Genomic DNA, 20,646 nt, shown 5'->3' with positions numbered 1-20,646 from the left:
GACATCTGACTCGACTTTACCTGAGGCTGTCCAGCCAAGCACCAGGATTCTCTGAGAAAGTCGACGAGGTACAAATCTCTGGCCGGTATTATGTCTCACTGCCATTAGTCTGTTTGACATGCAGCTGTTGCTGGTCGGGAAGCATCGCCTGCCTTCGCTTACTCATGCGCTGCACGATAGCTCAGACAAACGATGATGACTGATAGGCTCTTTGAGCTACTATAAAAGGGACTTGCACAGAAGCACTGGTGTCTATACGCATCTTGAGCCCTGTTCATCATCTGTGCTTTGTCTTATAGCATCGCTTCGAGTGGAAACGCAGGCTGTAAAGCCGGAGTCTCCTGGTCCCAGTTCATGACATACTAACTTGCTGCACTGAACACTATCGGCGCTGCGCAGGCTAGGGTGCAGAAACCGAAATACACATAATGGCAGATTTACTGTCACTCAGTCAACACTTGTGTGCATCAGTCTCCTTAATCCTACTTGCCTAGTACTAGGCTGGTAGGACCAAACAGCCAATACCATTCTTCCCAGTATACAAGCTGCCACATTCTGTCTCCCCCGTTGCATTTGAAAGACATGGTCAACCTATGCAATTTCAGTTTTGGCTACAGCGCTGAGCAGAGATGCTTATGGCAGGCGCACGACAGCAATTCAGCGGCTTGAGTGTGATCGCAGCGATCAATCCTCTTCATGGTTACTTTATCTCTCTCGATTCAGTCTTCTCAAGGGCGGCTGTGTCCGATAATCAATTCGACGGCATCGCACGCCAGATTGCTTCATTACAACGAAGAAGGCCTGCATGGACACCTTGTGGCTGCGCGACTACCCGACCTGCCGCCTGTTTCACTGTTCGCCGGCATCTTTTCCGTTGGCGATAAGAAGGAGATGCGCAATGCCGCAAGAAAAGCGTGCGGCAATGTACTGGCTTCAGGAATGATGGATACACGAGACACGGTTGTTATTCGCTTCGATGTTGGTCAGAATGTGGACGCCGAGATGATGACCCGGCTTCAAGAGCAAGATGAAGTCGGTGTCTTGATCATTCTTGGCTGCCCGGAGAATATGAATGAGGGCAGACACATGTCGCAAAGGATGCGTAACTCAGACCACCTGTCCGATCAAGGCACAGGAAAGCGCGAGTTCGATTACATCATGAAGCTTGACGATGACGATTACCTGAGCCTGCCGAATGCTTTGGATTGGCTTCGTCCTTAATCGAGGATACCACGATTGTACGGAGGCGGCATGATTTGGCCACACAATATCAACCTTGCCCTTCTTGATCATAATGGCGCGGGTTGTATCATGTCCCGAGACATTTGTCGTTGATGGGCTCAAGATGCCAACTTCACAGAGCCAGTGCGTCATATTGAAGATGGAGACACGAGGGTCTGGCCCAGGCAGGTTAATCGCAAGCATGAGCCAATCTCAATTTGGACAGCGGCGGGCGGATGTATGCTTTGCAGAAGCGAAAATTCTGCAAGCTTACCTCTACTAAGGGCCCGCTTGACTCACGGATTCTGGACACAGAAGATGGTCAACAGCGCGTTCGTGACATCATGCGGTCTGACGACTTGAGGGTCCACAAGTTTGAACACTCCAGACTTGTTCAACTTTGTTGCGCAGACTAATCTTCACGTCACGCCAGTTTGATGTGTGCGCCAGTTCCTGAGATTCACTAGCAGGGCGTGCTATTGGACGACATGCCATGTCCAAGCAATGACATGGAATGGATGTCTCGACGTATTGTACTTTGAACCTGAAGAAAGGGACACAGGGCTGACACGTGGTTGAGATCGAGGGATATAGGGAGTGAAGACTGCACTTCAAGTAGACTTGCATCTTTGATCTTGCACGCGAAGGGCCAAGAGTGGAGCGTGAGAGTTGTCTTGTCGCGAATTGACAAGTCGTCCAAAAGGGGTCTATGTTTGTTCAAGTCGCATGAAGCAGGACAAGGCGTCTCAGTCTCTCAGACCATTATTTTCAGTAGCACTAGCGTTTGTATTGCGATATAGATTGTGTTCCGAAGCATCTGTGTCTAGCAAAGGGCTCATCTACATACACAGACAACAAACAACAAAGACTGTCTCATGAGCTCGTTCCTGAAAACAACACGTGCATGCAATTTCGCGCCAGAGACTTTTTAAGGGTTTGGCCCGGGAGCAGGGGCAGGACGGAAGGGTCAAGATCAAGAGGGTCTAGTGAAGAGCAGAGGAGGGAGAGAACGAGAGCTGGTACTGTAGGTAGGATGAAAGCAGATAGAGAAAGAAAAGAGCAGAGGCCAGCAGCCTTCTGCGTAAAAGTGTCGATTTGCTCCCCGTGCTGCACCCACAAACCTGCAAGCATACACACACTCACCAACACCACAAACAACACCCCCCAGTCAACGATCCATCCCATCCACGTCTTCCCTTCTCTTCTTCTTCCCCTACACGAACACACCCCATCCATACTAAAAAAATGGCACGAGACGACAGCGTTTACCTCGCAAAGCTCGCAGAACAGGCAGAGCGATATGATGAAATGGTGGAGAACATGAAGGAGGTGGCCAAGTCTGACCAGGAGCTCAGCGTCGAAGAGCGCAACCTCCTCTCTGTTGCGTACAAGAATGTCATTGGCGCGCGACGTGCAAGCTGGCGCATCATCTCATCTATTGAGCAAAAAGAGGAGTCCAAGAACGCCGAGTCTGGCAATGTCGCAACCATCAAGTCTTACCGCGTCAAGATTGAGCAGGAGCTTGCAAAGATCTGTGAAGACATCTTGGAAGTCCTGGATGAGCATCTCATTAAGAAGGCCGTCCCAGGCGAGTCCAAGGTGTTTTACTACAAGATGAAGGGCGACTACCACCGCTACCTCGCTGAGTTTGCAACGGGCGATAAGCGAAAGGATGCCGCTACAGCTGCGCACGAAGCCTACAAGGGCGCAACGGATGTTGCTCAAACGGATCTCGCATCAACCCACCCAATTCGTTTGGGACTCGCGCTCAACTTTAGCGTGTTTTACTACGAGATCCTCAACTCGCCCGATCGTGCTTGCCACTTGGCTAAGCAGGCCTTTGACGATGCCATTGCTGAGCTCGACTCGCTCTCGTAAGTTTTCCCCTGCGACAAGAAACAAAGGATAGATGCTAACAAGATTAGGGAGGAATCGTACAGGGATTCGACGTTGATCTTGCAGTTGCTGCGTGACAATTTGACTTTGTGGACATCTGACAGTATCGAGGATAAGGCTACCGAAGGTGGTGCAGCAGCTGCTGCTGCTCCTGCTGCCGCTGACAAGGCACCTGCTGCTGAAGAGGCGGAAGAAGTGGCTGTCAAGGCAGAGTAGAATCTAGAGGTCCGCCGTTTTTTCTTCAGTCTTCTCTACACACAAGGCTCATCATCACCCATACCCTCTCTCTATGTTGTGTTTGATGTCCAGCAGTGCCCTTCTGATCTATCTTCTATAGGTCACGAGGCATTGCATGGGCTCCAATTTGCCTTCTTTTTCTCCTCCTCGTAGTCAAAAGATAATTCAATCACACAGTCGCGCTTGCAACGACACGAAGCTGTCGGTCTTACTGTGAAGAAGGTTCTCTTAGCTAGATGCTATGCGGCATGCTCTGATGTTGTAATCAATTCGACATTGCCTTGACGCTAGATTTGATTTGTTCATTTTGGAAATGTCCGCTCTCGACACGATCACGCACATACTTCATGCAAGGCTCTGTGATTGCATTGGGTCCGTCAGCTCAGTGAGCGTCGCGTGCTTGTCAGTGAGTGTAGAGACTGTATGCGGGATTGACGGTGTGCACTGCTTCAGAACTTCGTGAAGCCACTCAGCCTTAGCCACCATCCTTTCGTACGCAATGTGCTCTGCGTGCTTGGTAGAGTTTGTGCCATGTGGATGAGGCCCAACGGCAAAGCTGCTTTGTCATTGCCCTTGTGCACAGAAGGATGTGGTGCGGCCTTCTATTTGGCCTTTGCACAATCAGCTTTCGAGCACATGGAGCACAGAAGACCTGGGCAAGTGTGATAGCACGCGGTGAACCACTGCTGTCCTTGACATTGATTGTCAATTTGCCATACCCTTCTGACTCAGCTCGTTCGTCTTCGGGTCATGTCCGGTCGCCAGGGCAGCCTTGCATAACTCGTCTATCTCTCTGAGATATCGCTTCATATCTAGCTCTGACCAAGTGCGGCACTTTAGCGAAAACAAATTGCTTTCGTATTACATGCCAGTGTGATGCATCAGGAGCGAAGCATTCCATAGTCTTATCTAGATGCCATGAGGCATGATCTTATATTGTGATCAGTTCGACCTTGTACGTTTGGCAGAACAGGACTGGCGACATCCATCTCATCAGAAACGACATCCATACGGACATTCAACGCCTCGAGAAGTACAAACTTCATGTCCTATCCAGTCAAGGAGTTTGCAGGACCCGATCCAACCAGCGCAGACATCAAAAAGACCTTCAAGTCCGTATGTCTGCCTAACATACACGAAAGAACTTTAAAAATGATGCTGACACAATCATAGAAGAGCACAAGCAAGTACTTTGACCCTTGCGAAGAGTCATCACGCGCTTCACTCAAGTGCCTTGATAAGAATGCGTATGATAGGGAAGCCTGCTCAGACTTCTTTAGAGCGTATCGAGAGTGTAAAGCAAGGTGGATGGAGGAACGTCGGAAGGACCGGAAGCTTGGCATTCTTTGAGCAATGTCAGCTATCGTTCGATAGCTAAAGGATGGATCCTCAAATACTCGAGCGATGCTCGTCTGTGGCTTTGGTTCATGCAGTTGTCCAACCGCTCGTTTGAGTCGATCCGACATGACCGAGCACAATATTGCTTTGATGCACCATATATCAGCATCTGCTCAGCTCTCCTTCAGTGACTGAGATTACACACAAAGAGCAATATCACAAGAAAGCTCCAAGAAGTGCAAAAATCTACGCCTGACGCTATACTCTCAAAAAATGCTCACAATGAAGGAAAATGGTTTGGGTCAGCTCAGCTATACCAATCACCGCCACCATGCGTGCTGTTATACTGTTGCGATGGGGGCTGCTGTTGTTGCGACTGTTGTGGATATCCAAACGCTTGGCTAGGTTGCTGTTGATGCATTGTTGGTACATACCCTTGCATCCCAAGTCCTTGTTGTTGCGACTGTTGTGGGCCGCCAGGACCTGTCATCATTGGTCGTAGCGCCTGTTGCTGACCTTGTTGTGTAGCGCCACCTGTATTGTACAAACTCATAATACTCGCCTTGTCGAATGTTTTGAATGGCTGCATTGGGTTGAATCCACTTTGCTGCTGTTGTTGTGATTGTTGCCCGAATGGGCTAGAGGCATGCTGAGGTGGTGCCTGACCAGGATTGAAGGGCGATGAGGCATTTCCATTTTGAACAGCAAACGGCGGTCGTTGCTGCAGTCCTCCCAACCCTTGCCCATTCATAGCTTGTGGCTGTTGATGTTGTTGTGTACCATTTTGAAAGAGACCAGCTGACGCCTGCTGGCCCTGCTGCAGACCTGATTGTTGTGGCGAGATCTGATAGCCACCATGTTGCTGCTGTTGTTGAGGACGCTGTATCCCCGACACTTGTGGCGAGATGTGATACCCATTATTCTGCTGTTGTCCAGCAACACCAGGAAGACCGGATGGCTGAGGTGATATTTGATAGCCTGTGTTTTGTACCTGCGATTGTGCGACACTGCCCAAGAATCCTGAAGGTTGCGGTGAAATTTGATAGCCTGCCGGGTTTTGCGCTTGTCCTTGACTTGGCATACCCTGACCCTGAAAGGGCTGTCCAAACCTGCTGAACGCATTGCTTTCTTGCTGCTGCTGTGGCTGCATCAGACTATTCTGAATGCCAGTCAATTGCGCCTGCAACGGTCGTGTAAACGATTGTCCGAAAGGCCCTGTTGCCTGTGGCGACACTTGTGGACGATTCGCAGCAAAGCCTTGTCCAGGTTGTTGTCCGAATGCAGATTGGCCTGCATTGCCAAAGACTTGATTTTGTGATGATTGCTGTTGCTGCTGTTGGGCAGGCTGCATCTGTGCTGTCCGTTGTGGTACAAGGGGTGCAAACATACTGTTCAAGCCCGACGCTTGCTGCTGCTGCTGCTGATTACCTTGCACACCAAATGGATGCCGAGGTGGTGGTGGCGGGGGAGCTTGATGTGCTTGGCTGAATGTATTCGCACTACCAGCATGTTGTTGCTGTACTCCAAGCGCAGGCTGTGCAGATGCTGGCCGTTCGGGCAAGAAGTTGTTTGCAAAGCCGTGGACCGGTAGCTGCTGTGGTTGAGGTGGTTGAGGCTGGTAATAGTCCCGACCTGTATATACATAAGCATGAGACTGTGCGTCACTCAGCTGTTGCGGTGTTGGTAGACCAGTCAATTGTGCACGGAGAGGCTGCATTGCCGGTTGTTGTTGTTGTTGCTGCTGCTGCTGCTGCTGCTGCTGCTGTTCTGAAACCCCAAAGTCCTGTCCTTGCGGTCTTAATGGCTGTCCACCCGTCAATTGTTGACGGAGAGGTGCAGCTGGTGGGAATGGATTGTCCTCACCTGCTCCTGCCATCACCTGTGGTTGCTGCTGCTTATACAATGACGGCGGAATCGATGAAAATGGATTCATCTCAGCTTGACTGCCCGTCCATGCCGCAAACGGATTGCCCTTTTGCATTTGCGGCGTATCTAATCCGCCAATGGTGTCTTCCGTGAATCGAACACGCGGCCGTTGAGGCTTTGGAGGCGGTTCTTTACCATCTGACGATTCCATAGCAACAAGGACATCCGTCGCCGAACCAATGTCACCCATGACTGACTTGAGAACACCGACATTGCGATTGCGGTCGCCAAAGCCCATCTCCTGTAGAGTCTGGAGCTCTTGCTGATAACGCTTAGTATCCTCTGGAGATGCCGGCGGTGCTGATGATTTGCTGCCGCCCTTCAGGGCCGACTTGATGGGAGTGAAATTGGCCGTCTCCCTTTGTGAGGAAAAGGCCTTTCGCTCATACTTATCCCGAATGAAGCGTTCCATAGTCACATCATCATCTTGCAACGGCCAATTCCGCAGGGGATTATACTTGTAGTTTGAGATGGTATTGCCAGTCAGTTGCATGACGTCGACTTGATCCTGCGTCCATTGATCCAATGAGATGCTCTTTACTTGTGAGATGTGTGTTCCCATCTTTCGATGCAACCCTGCACATCGCGTACATAGGAAGATCCCAAGATTATGAGACGCCCATCGCGGTGCTGGTGCTTCACAATCGGCACAGCGGTCATTGCCAGGGACAGTGTCGAGGAGCTGCCGCAGCTGTTGTTCCTGCCGAGACGGTCGTCTAGGTGCTGCGGAGCTCATGCGATGGACTTGCTGCCCTGCTTTGCGATCGCCTGACTGAACAAGATGACTCTCTTGATTTTTCCCTATCTAGGCTCGCTCGTCTTGCAGCAGGCTGTCTCTTAGATGACCTCTTGTACGTGTGGTTGTCAACTTGTCGGGTCGCTGCCATCCATGACGCTTCCTGCCCCGTGAGAAAGCAAAAGGACGACGACGACCACAAGACACAAGACTGACGGGAATAAAACCAGCTGCCATGTCTAGTCTACAGGCAAGGCAAGCAGTAGCCAGGCTGCCGAGACCGCTGCTCAATTTCTTCAAAGCGCATCCACCTGCATCCAGCACAAGCTGGTCTTCAAAACCCAGTGCGGACAAGATTACCCAAACTGCCTCAACCGAGTCTGCATCGCCGGCCGCTAGACCGCGTGCAAACCCTTTTCAGCCCTCCAAAAACACCTATACGCTTCGTTTCAATGAGCCACGCTATTCCATTCGGAGGCAGCAAGATCTTCTCAAGCTTGCGCAGCAATATCAGATCGCTCATTTACTACCAGAGACAATGAAGCAAGCGCGCATTGCCAAAGCGCTTGCGAAGAGTAAAACGCTTGATGTGGAGGGGAATAAAGTCAAGACGCCTATGCGCGGGCTCGTCAAGTGGAAGGGCACCAAGATGGAGCGCACACGACATGAACGTCGTGAAACGATTCAGGCCAAATTGGCAACGGCGCGGTCGATGCTCAAGGCACGCAAGGCAAGGACCAAGGTCAAGCATGCAAAGGCGAGAAAGGTGCGTTAAATTGACACGACTGGCAAAAGATGTGTTTCTATAGAATATTACGCATAGGTTGTCAGTCCATTTCATGCAAATTGAATGCAAGACTGTGACGATGTTGCTGGAAAAATGACAAGGAGGGGGTTCATAACCGCAAGAGCTTGTAAAGACACCTCGCAAGGTCGTGCTCTACAGCTCCGGACGCATCTTCCTGCGCCGTTTCTGCTCCAAGTGACGCGAATCGGGAGAATGAACACGCATGTGCTGCGTCAAGTTGTCAGTCCTTGAGAAAGTCTTGCCACACGTCGAACAAGGGTAGGGCTTCTCGCCCGTGTGCAAAGATCGAATGTGTCGCTTGAGATGCTCACTCCGCCTGAACCGCTTCTCGCAACCTTTCACATCACATTGGAAGGCCTTGACTATGGGCTGAGCTGGGGCCGAGGGGGCCTTACGCTTGCGTTTCTTTGGTCGCTGCCTTGATCCGTGCGAATGCTCATCGTCATCCGAGTAATCAGGATCCTGCTGTGACGGCTGCTGCTGCAGTGATTGCTGCTGCGACTGCTGCTGATGGCCTTGTGAAGGCTGCGAGGCGCCCATAGATGGCGGTTGAGAAGGCTGCATAGCAGGCGGCTGCTGATAATGATGCGGCTGAAAACGATACGGTCCATGGCCCATAAGCATACCAGCAGGTGGTCCCAGGTATGCGCCATGACTTTGCGATGGTAAAACATGCATACCATCGTGAACAAAGCGCTCATACTGATCTGCAGGGTTGAGGAGCATATGCTCCTTCTCATTCACTGGCATTCTGCCACGACGAGGCGTATCGTGACCATTCAAATTGTGCCTGGTGCTTTGTCGTATCGACTTCCTCTTGCGTGCTGAAGCAGATCCTGCGCGAGGGTCATAGTCGCTGTCATTATCATTGTCATCAGGAACACTGTTGCCACTCGACAAGTCGTCTTCGCCACGTACCTCTCGAGCACTCGCATTGCCCTCGTGTTGTCGCTGCTCAAAGGAGCCGCGCATCTGAGCTGCAGAGTGTTGAGCATAGCGCATCTGCGAATGAGTTGAAACGGGCGACTCGGCTCCCTCCTTGGGAGAAGGGTCGTCAGGAGGCGAGGGGCTCTTTGATGCTGCAGGAGCTTTGACGGGCGGGGTGAAGCACAAAGTGGTTGGATCCACATGGGTCGAATTCCCTTCTTCACCAGGATGGTGGTGGTGATGAGGATGGTGATGAGGGTGAACAGCGTCATTGCCCATCGACGAGGACTGCTGATGACCGAGCCAGCCAGGTGCAGAAGCCGGCGACGCAGCATCCATGCGCTCACGAGACGACACGTCGAAATGCTCAAAGGACACTTTCGTCCGGGGTGCTGGCGTGCTCGATGAAGAACCCGTCAAAGTTGGTGCAGCCATAGTGTACATCGGTGTTGGAGTCGGCACAAGTCCAAGGTTGGCAAAAGTCGTGCTATTGGAAAGCTTGCTTCGTTGACGGGGTAGGCCAGGGGTTGGGAGATTCGTGAAGTCGTGACGAGGAAAAGCTCCTGAAGAGGGAGAACGCATACTCTGACTCGCATGCGTCAAGACCTTACTGCTGCTGCTGCTGTCTGGTGGCGCTGCCCTGCCGTAGTGATGGTTCAAACCAACATAATCGCGTGGATCAGGCTGGCTCGGCAAGTACAAGGGCTGGAAATGACCCATAGGCGTCTGCATCATGCCACCATGACTGTACGGCTGCGGAAGCATGTGAGGCGGCTGTCCAGACTCATGTCCAGCACCAGCAGCTTCGCGTGAAGCGAGCGGGTAGCCATCATAAGTGGTCGACACATTGTCGTAGGCCCATAGACTCAAGCCTTGCTGATTGCCTCGTTGATCCAATGGAGAGGCTTGCCAGGCGCGCTTGTTGTAGAAACCGACACCTGGTGCAGCGGCATTTGTCCCAACATATTGCTGGTAGCGACGGTAATCATGGAGTTGATCTTGATGCAGCATCTGTTGCTGCTGCTGAACTTGGTAGCAGTAGTACTGCCATTGATCTTGCTGCTGCTGCTGCTGCTGTTGCTGCTGCTGGCGACGGTAGGCCTCCTGATCCTGGGCAGAGTGATGCTGGAGGACAGGAGAGTGAAAGTCTTGTTGCTGGCGCTCGCGGGCTGCAGGGATGGTCTGATGCGTCGCACTTGCTGAGGCTGCATCTTGAGTAGGCTGCCTCGAGCTGGTCTGAAGAACTTGCTCAACTGGTGGCGCTGCAAAAGCTGTAGAGGCATGCTGTGCCTGTTGCGAAGGCTGCTCGAGGCCTGCTTCCGCTGTCTCCGAGTGATTCGTAGCTGCTGATCTGATGACTGCCGCAGTCTCTTGAGCTTCTTGGGCCTTTGCAGTCGTGGGCAACACTGACAACTGCGCATCCTGAGCGGCTTTGGTCGTCTTTGTAGCTGCCGTCTGGGTGTCCGATGCGGCCGTCTGCTTGCTGGCCTCGGCGCTGCTGTCCAATGGCTCGAGCACAGGTGTATCGCCCAATACTGCTGGTGGTGGTGGTGGAGGGTGCACTGAGTCCGCGGGCAACGTCGTGAGGATGGTCATGTCGCCCTGAAGTACGACGCGCTTTTGGGCCTGGCCGCAATGACGAAGGAGAGAAGGAGGGCCGTCTCCCTGGAGATCAATTGACAGCGACAGTACACACAGCCCAGGAGAACAGGGTGTGTATGGATTGTGTGCCGTGCGGTTGCTTGTTGGTTTGACGTCTCAATGCGAGCACTCTCAAGTAAGAGCCCCTCAGTCGCGTCCCTGTTGTGCTGTTGCTGCTTGTCTAGCTGGCAAGTATGGGCACAAAGGTAATGGGGACGAGAGAAGAAGGAGACGGAGCAGACAGAGGGGATTTAAGGAGCACTGCCCGCGGATAGATCAGGATCCCCTCTCTCGTGCTGCAGCGGAATCAGGCCCGTCTCCTTATTGTAAACACAGGCAGAGGAGACGCTACTGTTTGCTTGTCGACAAAGGGCCCAGAACCCAATGGCCTAGGGATGGGCCACATGGGGTGGTATCCCTTGGCAAAGCAAACAGCAAGCATTTGTGTCGTGTCTCCCAATCAAGAAGCTCAGCTCCAATCTGTTCAGGTTTGCGGATTTCCAATCAAAGCAGCTGCATCGCTCTATACGATACAGAAGGACTGACGGATCAAAGTTTGACGTTTATTGTCCGTACAAGTCCTGGTGTTTCATCTAGAGCGCGCATTGCCATGGATGGAGCTGTGTCGCACTTCCAATCTGATATGCCCTGGAAGGAGCCCGTTGCTACTAAGCATGCGATCACGCCTTCGAAATGCTCCAATCCAGACGTACGGCGGTGTGACATTTGTGTGTTGGCGATACAACATTGAGAGAAGTCAGACGGGCTGAGTCGGAAGATGAACGACCATGTTTGCCAAACAGTTGCTCTGGCATCTCCAAGTACAGCCTATACGTCTAGGTCCATCAAAGCGACAATAATGGCTCATCACTCTGTGCGAAGATGAGCGTTTTTGCCGCCTTCTCAGCTGCTCAGCAGGACATGCTGGAGTTTCCTCCGGCGACGTGACATGGCTCCCTAAGCGACACAAGTTGCTGGAGCTACGTGACCATTGTTGATCCGTATTCAATACAAACACGCTCCTGATCCTGAATTGGCTCAGTGTCTATGCAGATGGCTTGTTTGATGCAGGAGCAGCGTTGCACATTCGGATCAGACAAGTCCCTTGACGCGACAGCTCTTGGGATACAAAGAAGATCCTTCAGCCTAAGCAGCTACGTGACGCCATGTCACCTCTCGGTCAGAGTCCGTCAACGTGCAGCTCAGACAAGCACTCTGTTGACCACGCCGAGTTGTTTGTGTCCATGAGGCCTGAGCCATGAGCACTCGGCCCGAAATTTGGCAGCTGCTTCGGCGTGCGACATTGCGTGGACGACGACGAGCACTTTTTCAGACCAGGCAACCAGGCCTTCTTCTCCCATACACTCATCTTCGTGATGAGGTGCGGCAGACTTCTTTCGTGTTGCTCACTAAGCTTACATGCGCTATAGCCAAGTTTGAGCGTCATATTGAAGTCGAGAGCAGAAGAGGACGTGGGCATAGAGATTGCCTGGGAACACCCTTGTGGTTTTCTGTTGTGGTACAGCTCTGCCTGCGCTCGAACATCGCATCGTCTTGTGCTTGTCCTATTCATCTGAGCATCTCTGTAGTCATTCGCTTCTATCCTACTCTTCACATGTGCGTCCTTGGAGTCCTTGCACTCCGCACACAACGGATTTCGCTAGCATGCTTTACTTGAGCAAAGGTCTATTTAGACCAGCTAAAAAGTCACTAACCTTCTCCACGCGCAGTCCAACACCAGCTTGCTCATCTGTGAAGCCAGATAGAGCATCCCACATCTTGGACTTGTCGCTTCGCAGCACCCGAATCACAATCCACGAGTCCGCTTGTTGAATGATATCCACATGCATAGCTGCCCCATGAACGCCATAGTCGCGCGTGACAGCCCTGTTGATGTATGATCGCCAGGTCAACAAGTCTACTGGGTCCGTTGGCGGGTCAGCCGCATACTGCATGGACAACTTGATGAAGCTGTGGATGGACTTGAAAGTCTTGGTTCTATGCTTATTAGCAAGAAGAACCAGGTCCATTGTCAAGACTCACCCTGAGAAGATGGCTTGTGCCGTACTTGCTTCAGCAGATCGCTTCGCCTCGCATGGCTCCGGGACGGGACTTTCAACAGCTTCAATCGACCGTTTCAAGCTTTGCTCGCTAGCCTTGACTTCCTGAATGCCCGCTTTGGGGGGAGACTCTTTCTCCTCTCCTTGCGCTTGGCCAGGAGCCTCCTCTGCAGCCTTTGGCTTACGATAGTATGGTTGGCAACGATACCAGGGAATGTTCCGGTAGCCATCAACAAGAGGATACTCGCCGGTGTCTGACGCAATCTCAGCATCGATACGCTCTTTGAGCTCCTTGTGAATGGCCCAGAGTTCTTCCATGTTCTTCTTGCCATAGACTCGACCGAGGCGATCGCGTAAATCAATGTGGTGCATCAATGCCGGTTTTGCCAGCCGGAAGAGATGGGCCTTGACAGGCAGCCAGCTTGTGTCGTCATCCAGTTCAACCAGCAGATCCAAATACTCCTTCATCATTTCATCCACACGAGGGTAGCAATTTGGTTTAAAGATGCCTGGGTTGTGCAAATTCGTCTCTGCCACCATCATGCCATCGAATCCAGTATACTTCAAGCATGCGTCGATATCCTCGTAATAGAGGACGTTTCCATTTGCAAACAGAACAGTCTCAGCAGGCAAATTTTCCCTCAGGTATTTGAGCACTGACCAGTCACCCAATCCTGCGTGGTGCCCCTTTTGTTCACGCGTACGGCAGTGCACGCTGAGGATATTGGCACCTGCACTCAAAACCATTCTCGCATAAGCGAGCGTTCTTTCCCGATCGTCAAAGATGCGTATCTTGGCAGTGACAGGAATCGATAGATTCTTGTGCAAGATATTGATCAAATTGTATACCACATCCCATTCATCTTGAAGGAAAGCACCATACCTACCCCGTTTTGCGATTCCCTGCGGGCAGCCAAAGTTGATATCAACACCGTCTGCATACGGCTCGACTTCCTTTGCGGCCTGTAGCAAGACCTCAGGTTCATTTGCGCAGAACTGAACAATGAGCTTCTCTTCCTTGGCGGTCTGCATAGAACTCCAAAACCCCTTACGCGCTTTCGCTGACATGGAAAAGTTCTTTGCGTGCATCATGGGAGAGTAGCAGAGTGTAGCGCCATAGCGCCGTGATAAGACTCGCCATGCATATTCAGAACCATCGACCATAGGCGCGACGATGTGTTTCGGGCTGCCAAGTGACTCGTACCATGCGCGGCCGCGCAGAAGAGCTTTCGTAGGGGTGGAAGCAGAAGGCGATGAAGGTGCCGGGATATCGAGGGAGCCCATGGCTCTCCAGAAGCGTCTCAGCTTTGTAGATGCAGGTGAGTCGAGTCCAAGTATGCAGAGCTTCAAAAAAAGGTTTGGAAGGCGACCCGAAGGACAAGCCCGACGCCGACAGTCAGCTACAGTTGCTAGATAGCTGCAGCTCCTGTAGACTTCTGCTCGATGCGATGCTGAAGCCGAGATGTGCGTGCTCTCTGCTTTTCAAATCTCTGCTTAGTAGACGGCACATACGCTATAGCTCTTCAGAGACAAAGCCGTTCTATATAACAACGCCCATCTTCTACGTCAATGCTAAACCTCACATCGGCCATCTTTATACAGAAGTGCTTTCTGATGTTTTGAGGCGTCACCAGCTCTTTGCAGGCCAGCAAGCTACTCTGCTGACAGGTACAGATGAACATGGTATGAAGGTTGCGCAAGCTGCACAGGTGGCCAACAAGTCACCCAAGGAGTTCTGCGACTCGGCTGCCGAAGTTTTCAAGGATCTGCCTGGCCGTGCCAATGTTCACTATGATCGTTTCATTCGGACCACAGATGCGGATCATAAGCTGGCAGTAGAAGCGTTCTGGAGGAAGCTAGAGGAGCGTGGATATATCTACAAAGGATCTCATTCTGGTTGGTACTCCATCAGCGATGAGACCTTTTATCCCGAGTCAAGCATAAAACGCAACGTCCATCCTGAGACTGGCGAAGAAGTCGTCACCTCGCAAGAGACTGGTTCTCTCGTGAAGTGGACCAAAGAGGAGAACTATCACTTCCGCCTTAGCAGCATGAAGCAAGCCTTGCTCGACCTTTACAAGAGCAAACCAGACTTCATCTTGCCGCAAATACGCTACGACGACATTATTCGCAGCGTAGAAGCGGGACTGAGTGATTTGTCGATATCGAGACCGTCGGAACGCTTGACCTGGGGACTCCCCGTGCCAGGTGATTCCTCACAAACCATCTACGTCTGGCTAGATGCACTAGTCAACTACATCACTGCTGCTGGCTATCCAGATTTGGCATCCATGGAAAGTCAGCGGCTATGGCCTGCCGATTTGCAAGTCATTGGCAAGGACATCATGCGTTTTCATTGCATTTACTGGCCTGCTTTCCTTCTAGCTGCAGAGCTACCTGTCCAACGACAGGTTCTTTCACATGCACATTGGACGGTCGACAATATGAAGATGAGCAAAAGCATTGGCAATGTTGTTGACCCCTGGGAAGCAATCAGCCATTACGGCGTAGATGCTGTTCGGTACTATCTCATGCGTGATGGGCGACTGGAGAATGATGGATCTTACTCAAGCTCCAACGTCATACTCAGATACAACACCGAGCTCGTTGGTGGCGTGGGAAACCTTGTTCAGCGCATCACATCCACTGCATTTGCTGAGCTAGCTGCTATGCCACGTCCCGTGCCAGCGACGTGTTCGCCGAAAGTGGCCGAATTTGCTCAAGCTGTCGATACGTACGCAGCCTCATACGCGGACAATATGGGCAAGCAGTTTCTGATACACAAGGCACTTCAAGACATTGTAGACTTGGTTTACAAGTGCAATACATTTTTTCAGCATTCGGCGCCGTGGTTCAAAGACATACCGCTTGAGGAACGTCGAGCAGCGTTGTATGCTGGTCAAGAAGGTGCACGGGTGGCTGCTTTACTTCTACAAGCAATCGTACCAGATGCTGCATGCGCACTGCTAGATCGCCTCGGTGTCAAGGCCGACAAGCGGACATTGCCGTTTGCCAAGTTTGGCACCGACGACACATACTCGCCTGTGGCTTCGCGTGATCGGATGTTTACCTTGTTGGTGGATAGCGAGAAGGTGGTGGACAATGCTGACACTAAAGCAATAAAGAATGGTATCAAGTAGATTAAACAGCCGAAACGCATGTATAGATAGCATTTTAATGAAGTCTAATTGAGCTGCATCTACTCCAGGTGCTTCTTCATGAACTGGGGCAACACAAAGGCAGCAGAGTGAATCTCCTTGTTGTAGTATCGGCAGTGCTTGTCCTCCTCCTCAGGCGACCACGAACGCAAAGGCACATTGAGCTTGGCGTCCTTGTCCTTGGAGCAGACCATGAAGCCAATCTGGCCAGATGGGTAGGTAGGAATAGTGGTGTAGGCATAACGGACGTTGGGGAAAATACCCTCGCAAGTCTGCTTGAGGTCCTTGATCACCTTGAGGTGAAGCCATTGGCACTCGGCCTGCGTCGTGATGACACCACCCTCACGCAGTGCGTCGTGCAGAAGCTGGAAGTAAGGCTTCTGGAAGAGCGATTCTGCAGGACCCTCAGGATCAGAAGAATCAGTGATAATAACATCGAACGTGTTCTGGTACTCAGCCAAGAACTTGAAGCCGTCGCCAATGTGGACAGTGGCCTTCTCATGGGTGAGACCAGTGGCCATATTGGGCAAGAACTCCTTTGCAACCTTGGGCACATCGGCATCAATGTCACAGAGGATGGCTGACTCGACACACTCGTGCTTGACAACCTCACGCAAAACACCACCGTCACCACCACCAATGACGAGCACCTTCTTTGGGTTCGGGTGCGACATCATGGCCAAGTTTGTGATCATTTCCTGGTAAGAGAACTCGTCACGCTCCGTGACCTGAATAGCACCATCGAGCACAAGCACGTTGCCGTAGGTGGCCGATTCGAAGACAAGCACATCTTGGTAGAGCGACTTTTGTGCATAGAGAATCTTATTCACCTTGAGCGAAAAATGCTGGCCGGGCCACATGGTGTCGGAGATTTCGTGGAACCATCCATCCTTGACGAGGTGATGAGTGAGAGACATAGCTTGCTTGACTGTTGAGGAGAAGAAGCGCTTCATCGCAACTCGGGATTCCTGAGCGACGCAGAAAAATAATTTGGGAGGAGCTCCTTCTGTGAATCCTTTGATCATGGCAATTCAATTCGATCAAGTTCCTAGAAGTCCCTGAAAGTAATTTCGATTGGTCCTTGTGTTCTCAAATTGTTGCCAAGATCAAAGCTTTCAGGCCAGCCATAATCCTTTGATGTCGGCAATCTAAGCTTGGCGTGTCCAAATTTTTATGTCCACACCTCGAATTATTGCCAGCATCAAAGCTTTTCGTCGCACTGCCCATCTCAGAATCCTTTGATATCCGCAAACAATACTTTTGAAATGGCTTAAGCGTGCTTCAAGTGGCCGATCCTCCAACGCACGACTAAAGTTGTTGCCTCTGTCAAAGCTTTTGGCGCACTTGGCATGCATTTGCCATGGCCATGCCCGACCCATCAGCCTTGGAAGATGAAGTACTTGCTATACAGTCCATCTATCCTGGCTATCTCGAGCAATCTTCTGGTACAGAGTCCACATACAAGCTGAAAGTCCATGCTGTCGAGCTCTACCTCAACTTTCCAGATGCGTATCCTGCTATCCCGCCCAAAGTGTCCTCAGTCACTGGCATTGCAAGGGAACGCATTGAACAGCATTTGCATGCTTATTCTGGGGAGGAGATATTGTTTTCTCTGATATCTATGTTATCGGACGAGAAAGATGACGAAGAAGAGGAGCAAGCTATGGTAGAGATACCTCCTACTGCTCAAGCTCTCAAGTGGACGATAGGCGAGCCTGTGCATGACCGCAAGAGCACGATGCTTGGCCGTGCAATACAGATACATAACAAGGAAGAGCTCATGGCTGCCCTGGAAGATATAAAGAACGACAAGCATCTACAAAAAGCTTCACATCCACAGATATGGGCTTGTCGGTATCGCCATGATAAGATTGATGGTCCAGAACGAATTATTGCAGAGCACGATGATGATGGAGAAACTGGTGCAGGGCCTCGTCTTGCATTTCTACTGGAAGTGACCAAAGCGACAAATGTGCTCGTTGTCGTCACTCGCTGGTTTGGAGGCGTTCTCCTTGGCGATGTGCGCTTCAAACATATCAGTACTGCAGCACGCGACGCACTAGACAAAGGGGGTTTCCTCACCTAGTATGCTGCACTATGCTACTTCTCGTGTAATTCATTATACAATCTCAACAGGCTTCTTTCGCCGTTTTTTCTTGATGACCTCGACCACATCGTTCTGCACTGCCTCAGGACGATGCTCCTCTTGCACGGGCGTTGAAGCCTTCTTCTTCTTCTTTTTCTTCTTCTTCGGGTCTTCATCTGGCTTGGACTTCGTCTTGCTGTCGGTCCTTTGAGTTGGTTTCCGTTGCATGGCGTGGAAGGCCTCTAGCATATCTTCATCTTCGTCATCTGGCACCGCTGCATCTAAATCAAAGGCAGACAGTTTGCTGCCATCAACCTTGAGAATGTTGTTTGCCTTTGCACTTGTCGTTGCGCTAGCAGGTATCGTTTCATCCTGTACAGCTCCCTCTGGTTGTTCGTCAACTAGTATCTCGACTGGTTCTTGCGGTCTGCGCTTCTTGCGTTTGATGCGGATGGGTTCCTCCAAGGCAGTTACGGGGATATCTTCGAGATTGATGTCATTTTGCGTGTCCATAAGATCCTCTGCCTCGCGCCCATCCTGCGCTGTCGGGATGTAGAATGGATCATCCCTATTGCGCTCCAACCGCGCATGCCGTTGTTGCTCAGCCAGCTCCTCATCATCCACCTCGATTGACATCTCTTTGGGATCAATGACGGGTGAAGGAGGTGGCGTCGGTTGCACAATCCATGAATCGAGATCAAGCTCGATTGGAACTGCTATTGCAGCTTGTGCGCTTGGAGCGATCGGGTTCAAATCGCCACCAGAAAGGTAGAGATTTGGCAGAATCTCGGAGAAGAAGGGCAAATTGTCTGCGTCAGCATCAGCTTCTGCAACGACCTGCGCTGCGACCTCGAAGATTTGCACAAGCTCGAGAGCACGCTGTTGAACTTCAATATCGCTGAATGTGGCGAATTTGGCAATGGTGCGTTGAAGCTTCTCGATTTGTAAAGTGAGTTCAGATCTTGCTCCAGCACTATTCTCTTCCATTTCCGAGGCCCATCGTGTGAAAAGCTTAGGAATCGCTTGGAGGTATGCGCATAGAATCGGAGACGCGAGCTTTCCCAGTGGTGCTGCGAGCATGTTGTTGAGCGTTTGACGTGGGTCTTCGAGATGCGAGCTATACTCTCCGACAGCCCACGCAGCAGTCTGTAGCGCAGCCGCATTCCGCGAAGGATCGTCAGCATGCTCGAGAATGTCTCTCGAATGCAAAAGACGAGCTAGTGTAGGCACTGCAAACTCACGCACATTGCGGACGCGTACACAGACATTGAGAATCTCCTGTCGCAACTCTTCGCCGACATCAACCTTGCTGATCTTGACCAGATCTACCAAAACCGCGATATACCAGTCAAAATTATCAATGTGCTTGTAGTTGTCCATGCGACACATCTTGATCAAGCGAAGCACCAAGCCACGCCGATGTTGGTCGGGCAAGTTGAGCCCGTTTGGCAGTAGCTGGAGGACAAGCCGCTTGACTACGTCTGGTAGACTCTTTTTTGTCGGCATAAGACAAACAAGCTCAAGGGCACGCAGACGGATTGACAAGTCTGCATCATCGACACATGCCAGGATTTCTGCTTGATGAGATGAGACAAGCTCGGGATGTGTCTCGCTCAGCTTGGTGAGCGCAATGATAGCCACATACTTTAGGTTCTGGTCGCCTTGCTCAAAAAAGTCACTGAGCTTTGCATTGCATAGCCGTGCGAGACCATCAGAGTTTGGAGCCTTGAGTATGTCACCAGAAATGACTGTGTTGATGCATTCATACAGCAGAGACATGGCCGGCGTGGACTGAATCAAATCCGTGAGTGGTGTGATGAGCTTCTTCGTCAGACGTGGTTCCAATGGCGTCAGTGTCGCAAACAGCTTGATGATTTTGATGAGCATCCAATTGTTCGTTGACGTGGTGAGAAGTTCAAAGAGTATCGGCGCCAGAGTCAAATAGTTCTTTGGATTACGACGAGAAAGCTCTGTAATGACATTGATAGTGGCCGACACCACCGATTGGTCCGTGTCTTCGAGTCGTTCCCTCAGCTTAGGATACGACGAGCGCAACGCTTCCGGGTACTGCAAGAAGATTTTGTACATAACGAGCACTGCCTTCTTGCGTACTGAAGCTTTCGAATGCCCGAGCATGCCAATAACATCGTGGCTGAGATCTCGCGCGAGGTCTGGTGTTGCAATATCTGCGAGCGCACTGAGCGCAATAGAGCCGTCCGACGCATTACTGCTCGCGAGGTCCTTCTTCATCTGATTCGTAGAAAGCATGAGGACATCTGTATCTTGCCGAAATCCCTGGGCAGCAGCCATGTAGCCTATCCGCTTGTTGACAAACTTGGGCGATGCCATGACCTCGACTGTCGCAAAGGACGCCCATGCCATATCTTGCCCAAACATGGCAAGATAGGTTAATTTGAGGATTGCACCGGCCTTGACATCTACATCTTGACTCTTTGCTTCCCGGCGGCATTCGGCAATCGCCAATTGTATGTACCGCTTCTCATCCTTTTTGTTGGCGCGCAAGCCTCGAATGAGGTCCGTAACTAGGGGTCAGTCTCTTCAATTGGCGACTGGTGCATACGCGTCTTCTCAAACATGGCCCATTGTCTTTC

General features: G+C 51.3%; 12 protein-coding genes across 12 annotated transcripts; 6 read left to right on the top strand and 6 right to left on the bottom strand.

Annotated features, from left to right (window-relative positions):
- Nucleotides 1-313: 313 nt before the first annotated feature.
- Nucleotides 314-1,473, top strand: BCR37DRAFT_1992 (uncharacterized protein). The gene has a single exon (XM_040866351.1). The coding sequence runs from the start codon at nucleotides 697-699 to the stop codon at nucleotides 1,219-1,221; it is 525 nt and encodes a 174-aa protein (XP_040728088.1). The 5' UTR covers nucleotides 314-696; the 3' UTR covers nucleotides 1,222-1,473.
- A 740-nt stretch (nucleotides 1,474-2,213) lies between these two features.
- BCR37DRAFT_375454 (14-3-3 domain-containing protein) lies at nucleotides 2,214-3,544 on the top strand. Its single transcript, XM_040868382.1, has 2 exons — nucleotides 2,214-3,095; nucleotides 3,147-3,544. Exons 1-2 carry the CDS (start codon nucleotides 2,467-2,469, stop codon nucleotides 3,331-3,333), a joined length of 816 nt encoding a protein of 271 aa, XP_040728087.1. The 5' UTR covers nucleotides 2,214-2,466; the 3' UTR covers nucleotides 3,334-3,544.
- Nucleotides 3,545-4,398: 854 nt separating this feature from the next.
- BCR37DRAFT_390135 (uncharacterized protein) lies at nucleotides 4,399-4,704 on the top strand (the record flags this gene model as incomplete). The annotated part of the gene is made up of 2 exons (XM_040870805.1): nucleotides 4,399-4,470; nucleotides 4,528-4,704. 2 exons carry the CDS (start codon nucleotides 4,399-4,401, stop codon nucleotides 4,702-4,704), a joined length of 249 nt encoding a protein of 82 aa, XP_040728086.1.
- Nucleotides 4,705-4,918: 214 nt separating this feature from the next.
- On the bottom strand, nucleotides 4,919-7,488 carry BCR37DRAFT_375450 (uncharacterized protein). The gene has a single exon (XM_040868381.1). The coding sequence runs from the start codon at nucleotides 7,352-7,354 to the stop codon at nucleotides 5,000-5,002; it is 2,355 nt and encodes a 784-aa protein (XP_040728085.1). The 5' UTR covers nucleotides 7,355-7,488; the 3' UTR covers nucleotides 4,919-4,999.
- A 34-nt stretch (nucleotides 7,489-7,522) lies between these two features.
- Nucleotides 7,523-8,373, top strand: BCR37DRAFT_1659 (uncharacterized protein). The gene has a single exon (XM_040866223.1). The coding sequence runs from the start codon at nucleotides 7,590-7,592 to the stop codon at nucleotides 8,127-8,129; it is 540 nt and encodes a 179-aa protein (XP_040728084.1). The 5' UTR covers nucleotides 7,523-7,589; the 3' UTR covers nucleotides 8,130-8,373.
- BCR37DRAFT_331686 (uncharacterized protein) lies at nucleotides 8,355-8,525 on the bottom strand (the record flags this gene model as incomplete). The annotated part of the gene is made up of 1 exon (XM_040867031.1): nucleotides 8,355-8,525. A coding segment is annotated over one exon (171 nt), but the record flags the coding sequence as incomplete, so codon positions are not given.
- Nucleotides 8,526-12,427: 3,902 nt separating this feature from the next.
- BCR37DRAFT_337502 (uncharacterized protein) lies at nucleotides 12,428-12,652 on the bottom strand (the record flags this gene model as incomplete). The annotated part of the gene is made up of 1 exon (XM_040867264.1): nucleotides 12,428-12,652. A coding segment is annotated over one exon (225 nt), but the record flags the coding sequence as incomplete, so codon positions are not given.
- A 321-nt stretch (nucleotides 12,653-12,973) lies between these two features.
- BCR37DRAFT_340833 (dihydrouridine synthase-domain-containing protein) lies at nucleotides 12,974-14,011 on the bottom strand (the record flags this gene model as incomplete). The annotated part of the gene is made up of 1 exon (XM_040867377.1): nucleotides 12,974-14,011. A coding segment is annotated over one exon (1,038 nt), but the record flags the coding sequence as incomplete, so codon positions are not given.
- A 227-nt stretch (nucleotides 14,012-14,238) lies between these two features.
- Nucleotides 14,239-15,930, top strand: BCR37DRAFT_342654 (tRNA synthetases class I (M)-domain-containing protein; the record flags this gene model as incomplete). The annotated part of the gene is made up of 1 exon (XM_040867440.1): nucleotides 14,239-15,930. The coding sequence occupies one exon, from the start codon at nucleotides 14,239-14,241 to the stop codon at nucleotides 15,928-15,930; it is 1,692 nt and encodes a 563-aa protein (XP_040728080.1).
- Nucleotides 15,931-15,989: 59 nt separating this feature from the next.
- On the bottom strand, nucleotides 15,990-16,865 carry BCR37DRAFT_390129 (spermidine synthase; the record flags this gene model as incomplete). Its single annotated transcript, XM_040870804.1, has 1 exon — nucleotides 15,990-16,865. One exon carries the CDS (start codon nucleotides 16,863-16,865, stop codon nucleotides 15,990-15,992), a length of 876 nt encoding a protein of 291 aa, XP_040728079.1.
- A 254-nt stretch (nucleotides 16,866-17,119) lies between these two features.
- BCR37DRAFT_1174 (ribosomal protein S5 domain 2-type protein) lies at nucleotides 17,120-18,051 on the top strand. The gene has a single exon (XM_040865967.1). The coding sequence runs from the start codon at nucleotides 17,309-17,311 to the stop codon at nucleotides 18,032-18,034; it is 726 nt and encodes a 241-aa protein (XP_040728078.1). The 5' UTR covers nucleotides 17,120-17,308; the 3' UTR covers nucleotides 18,035-18,051.
- Nucleotides 18,052-18,721: 670 nt separating this feature from the next.
- BCR37DRAFT_336013 (Clathrin/coatomer adaptor, adaptin-like protein) lies at nucleotides 18,722-20,572 on the bottom strand (the record flags this gene model as incomplete). The annotated part of the gene is made up of 1 exon (XM_040867209.1): nucleotides 18,722-20,572. A coding segment is annotated over one exon (1,851 nt), but the record flags the coding sequence as incomplete, so codon positions are not given.
- Between the last annotated feature and the right edge of the window lie 74 nt (nucleotides 20,573-20,646).

Source organism: Protomyces lactucae-debilis, assembly GCF_002105105.1.
Source record: "Protomyces lactucae-debilis strain 12-1054 chromosome Unknown BCR37scaffold_1, whole genome shotgun sequence".
NCBI lineage: Eukaryota > Fungi > Ascomycota > Taphrinomycetes > Taphrinales > Protomycetaceae > Protomyces > Protomyces lactucae-debilis.
This window is presented reverse-complemented; position numbering and strand designations above follow the sequence as displayed.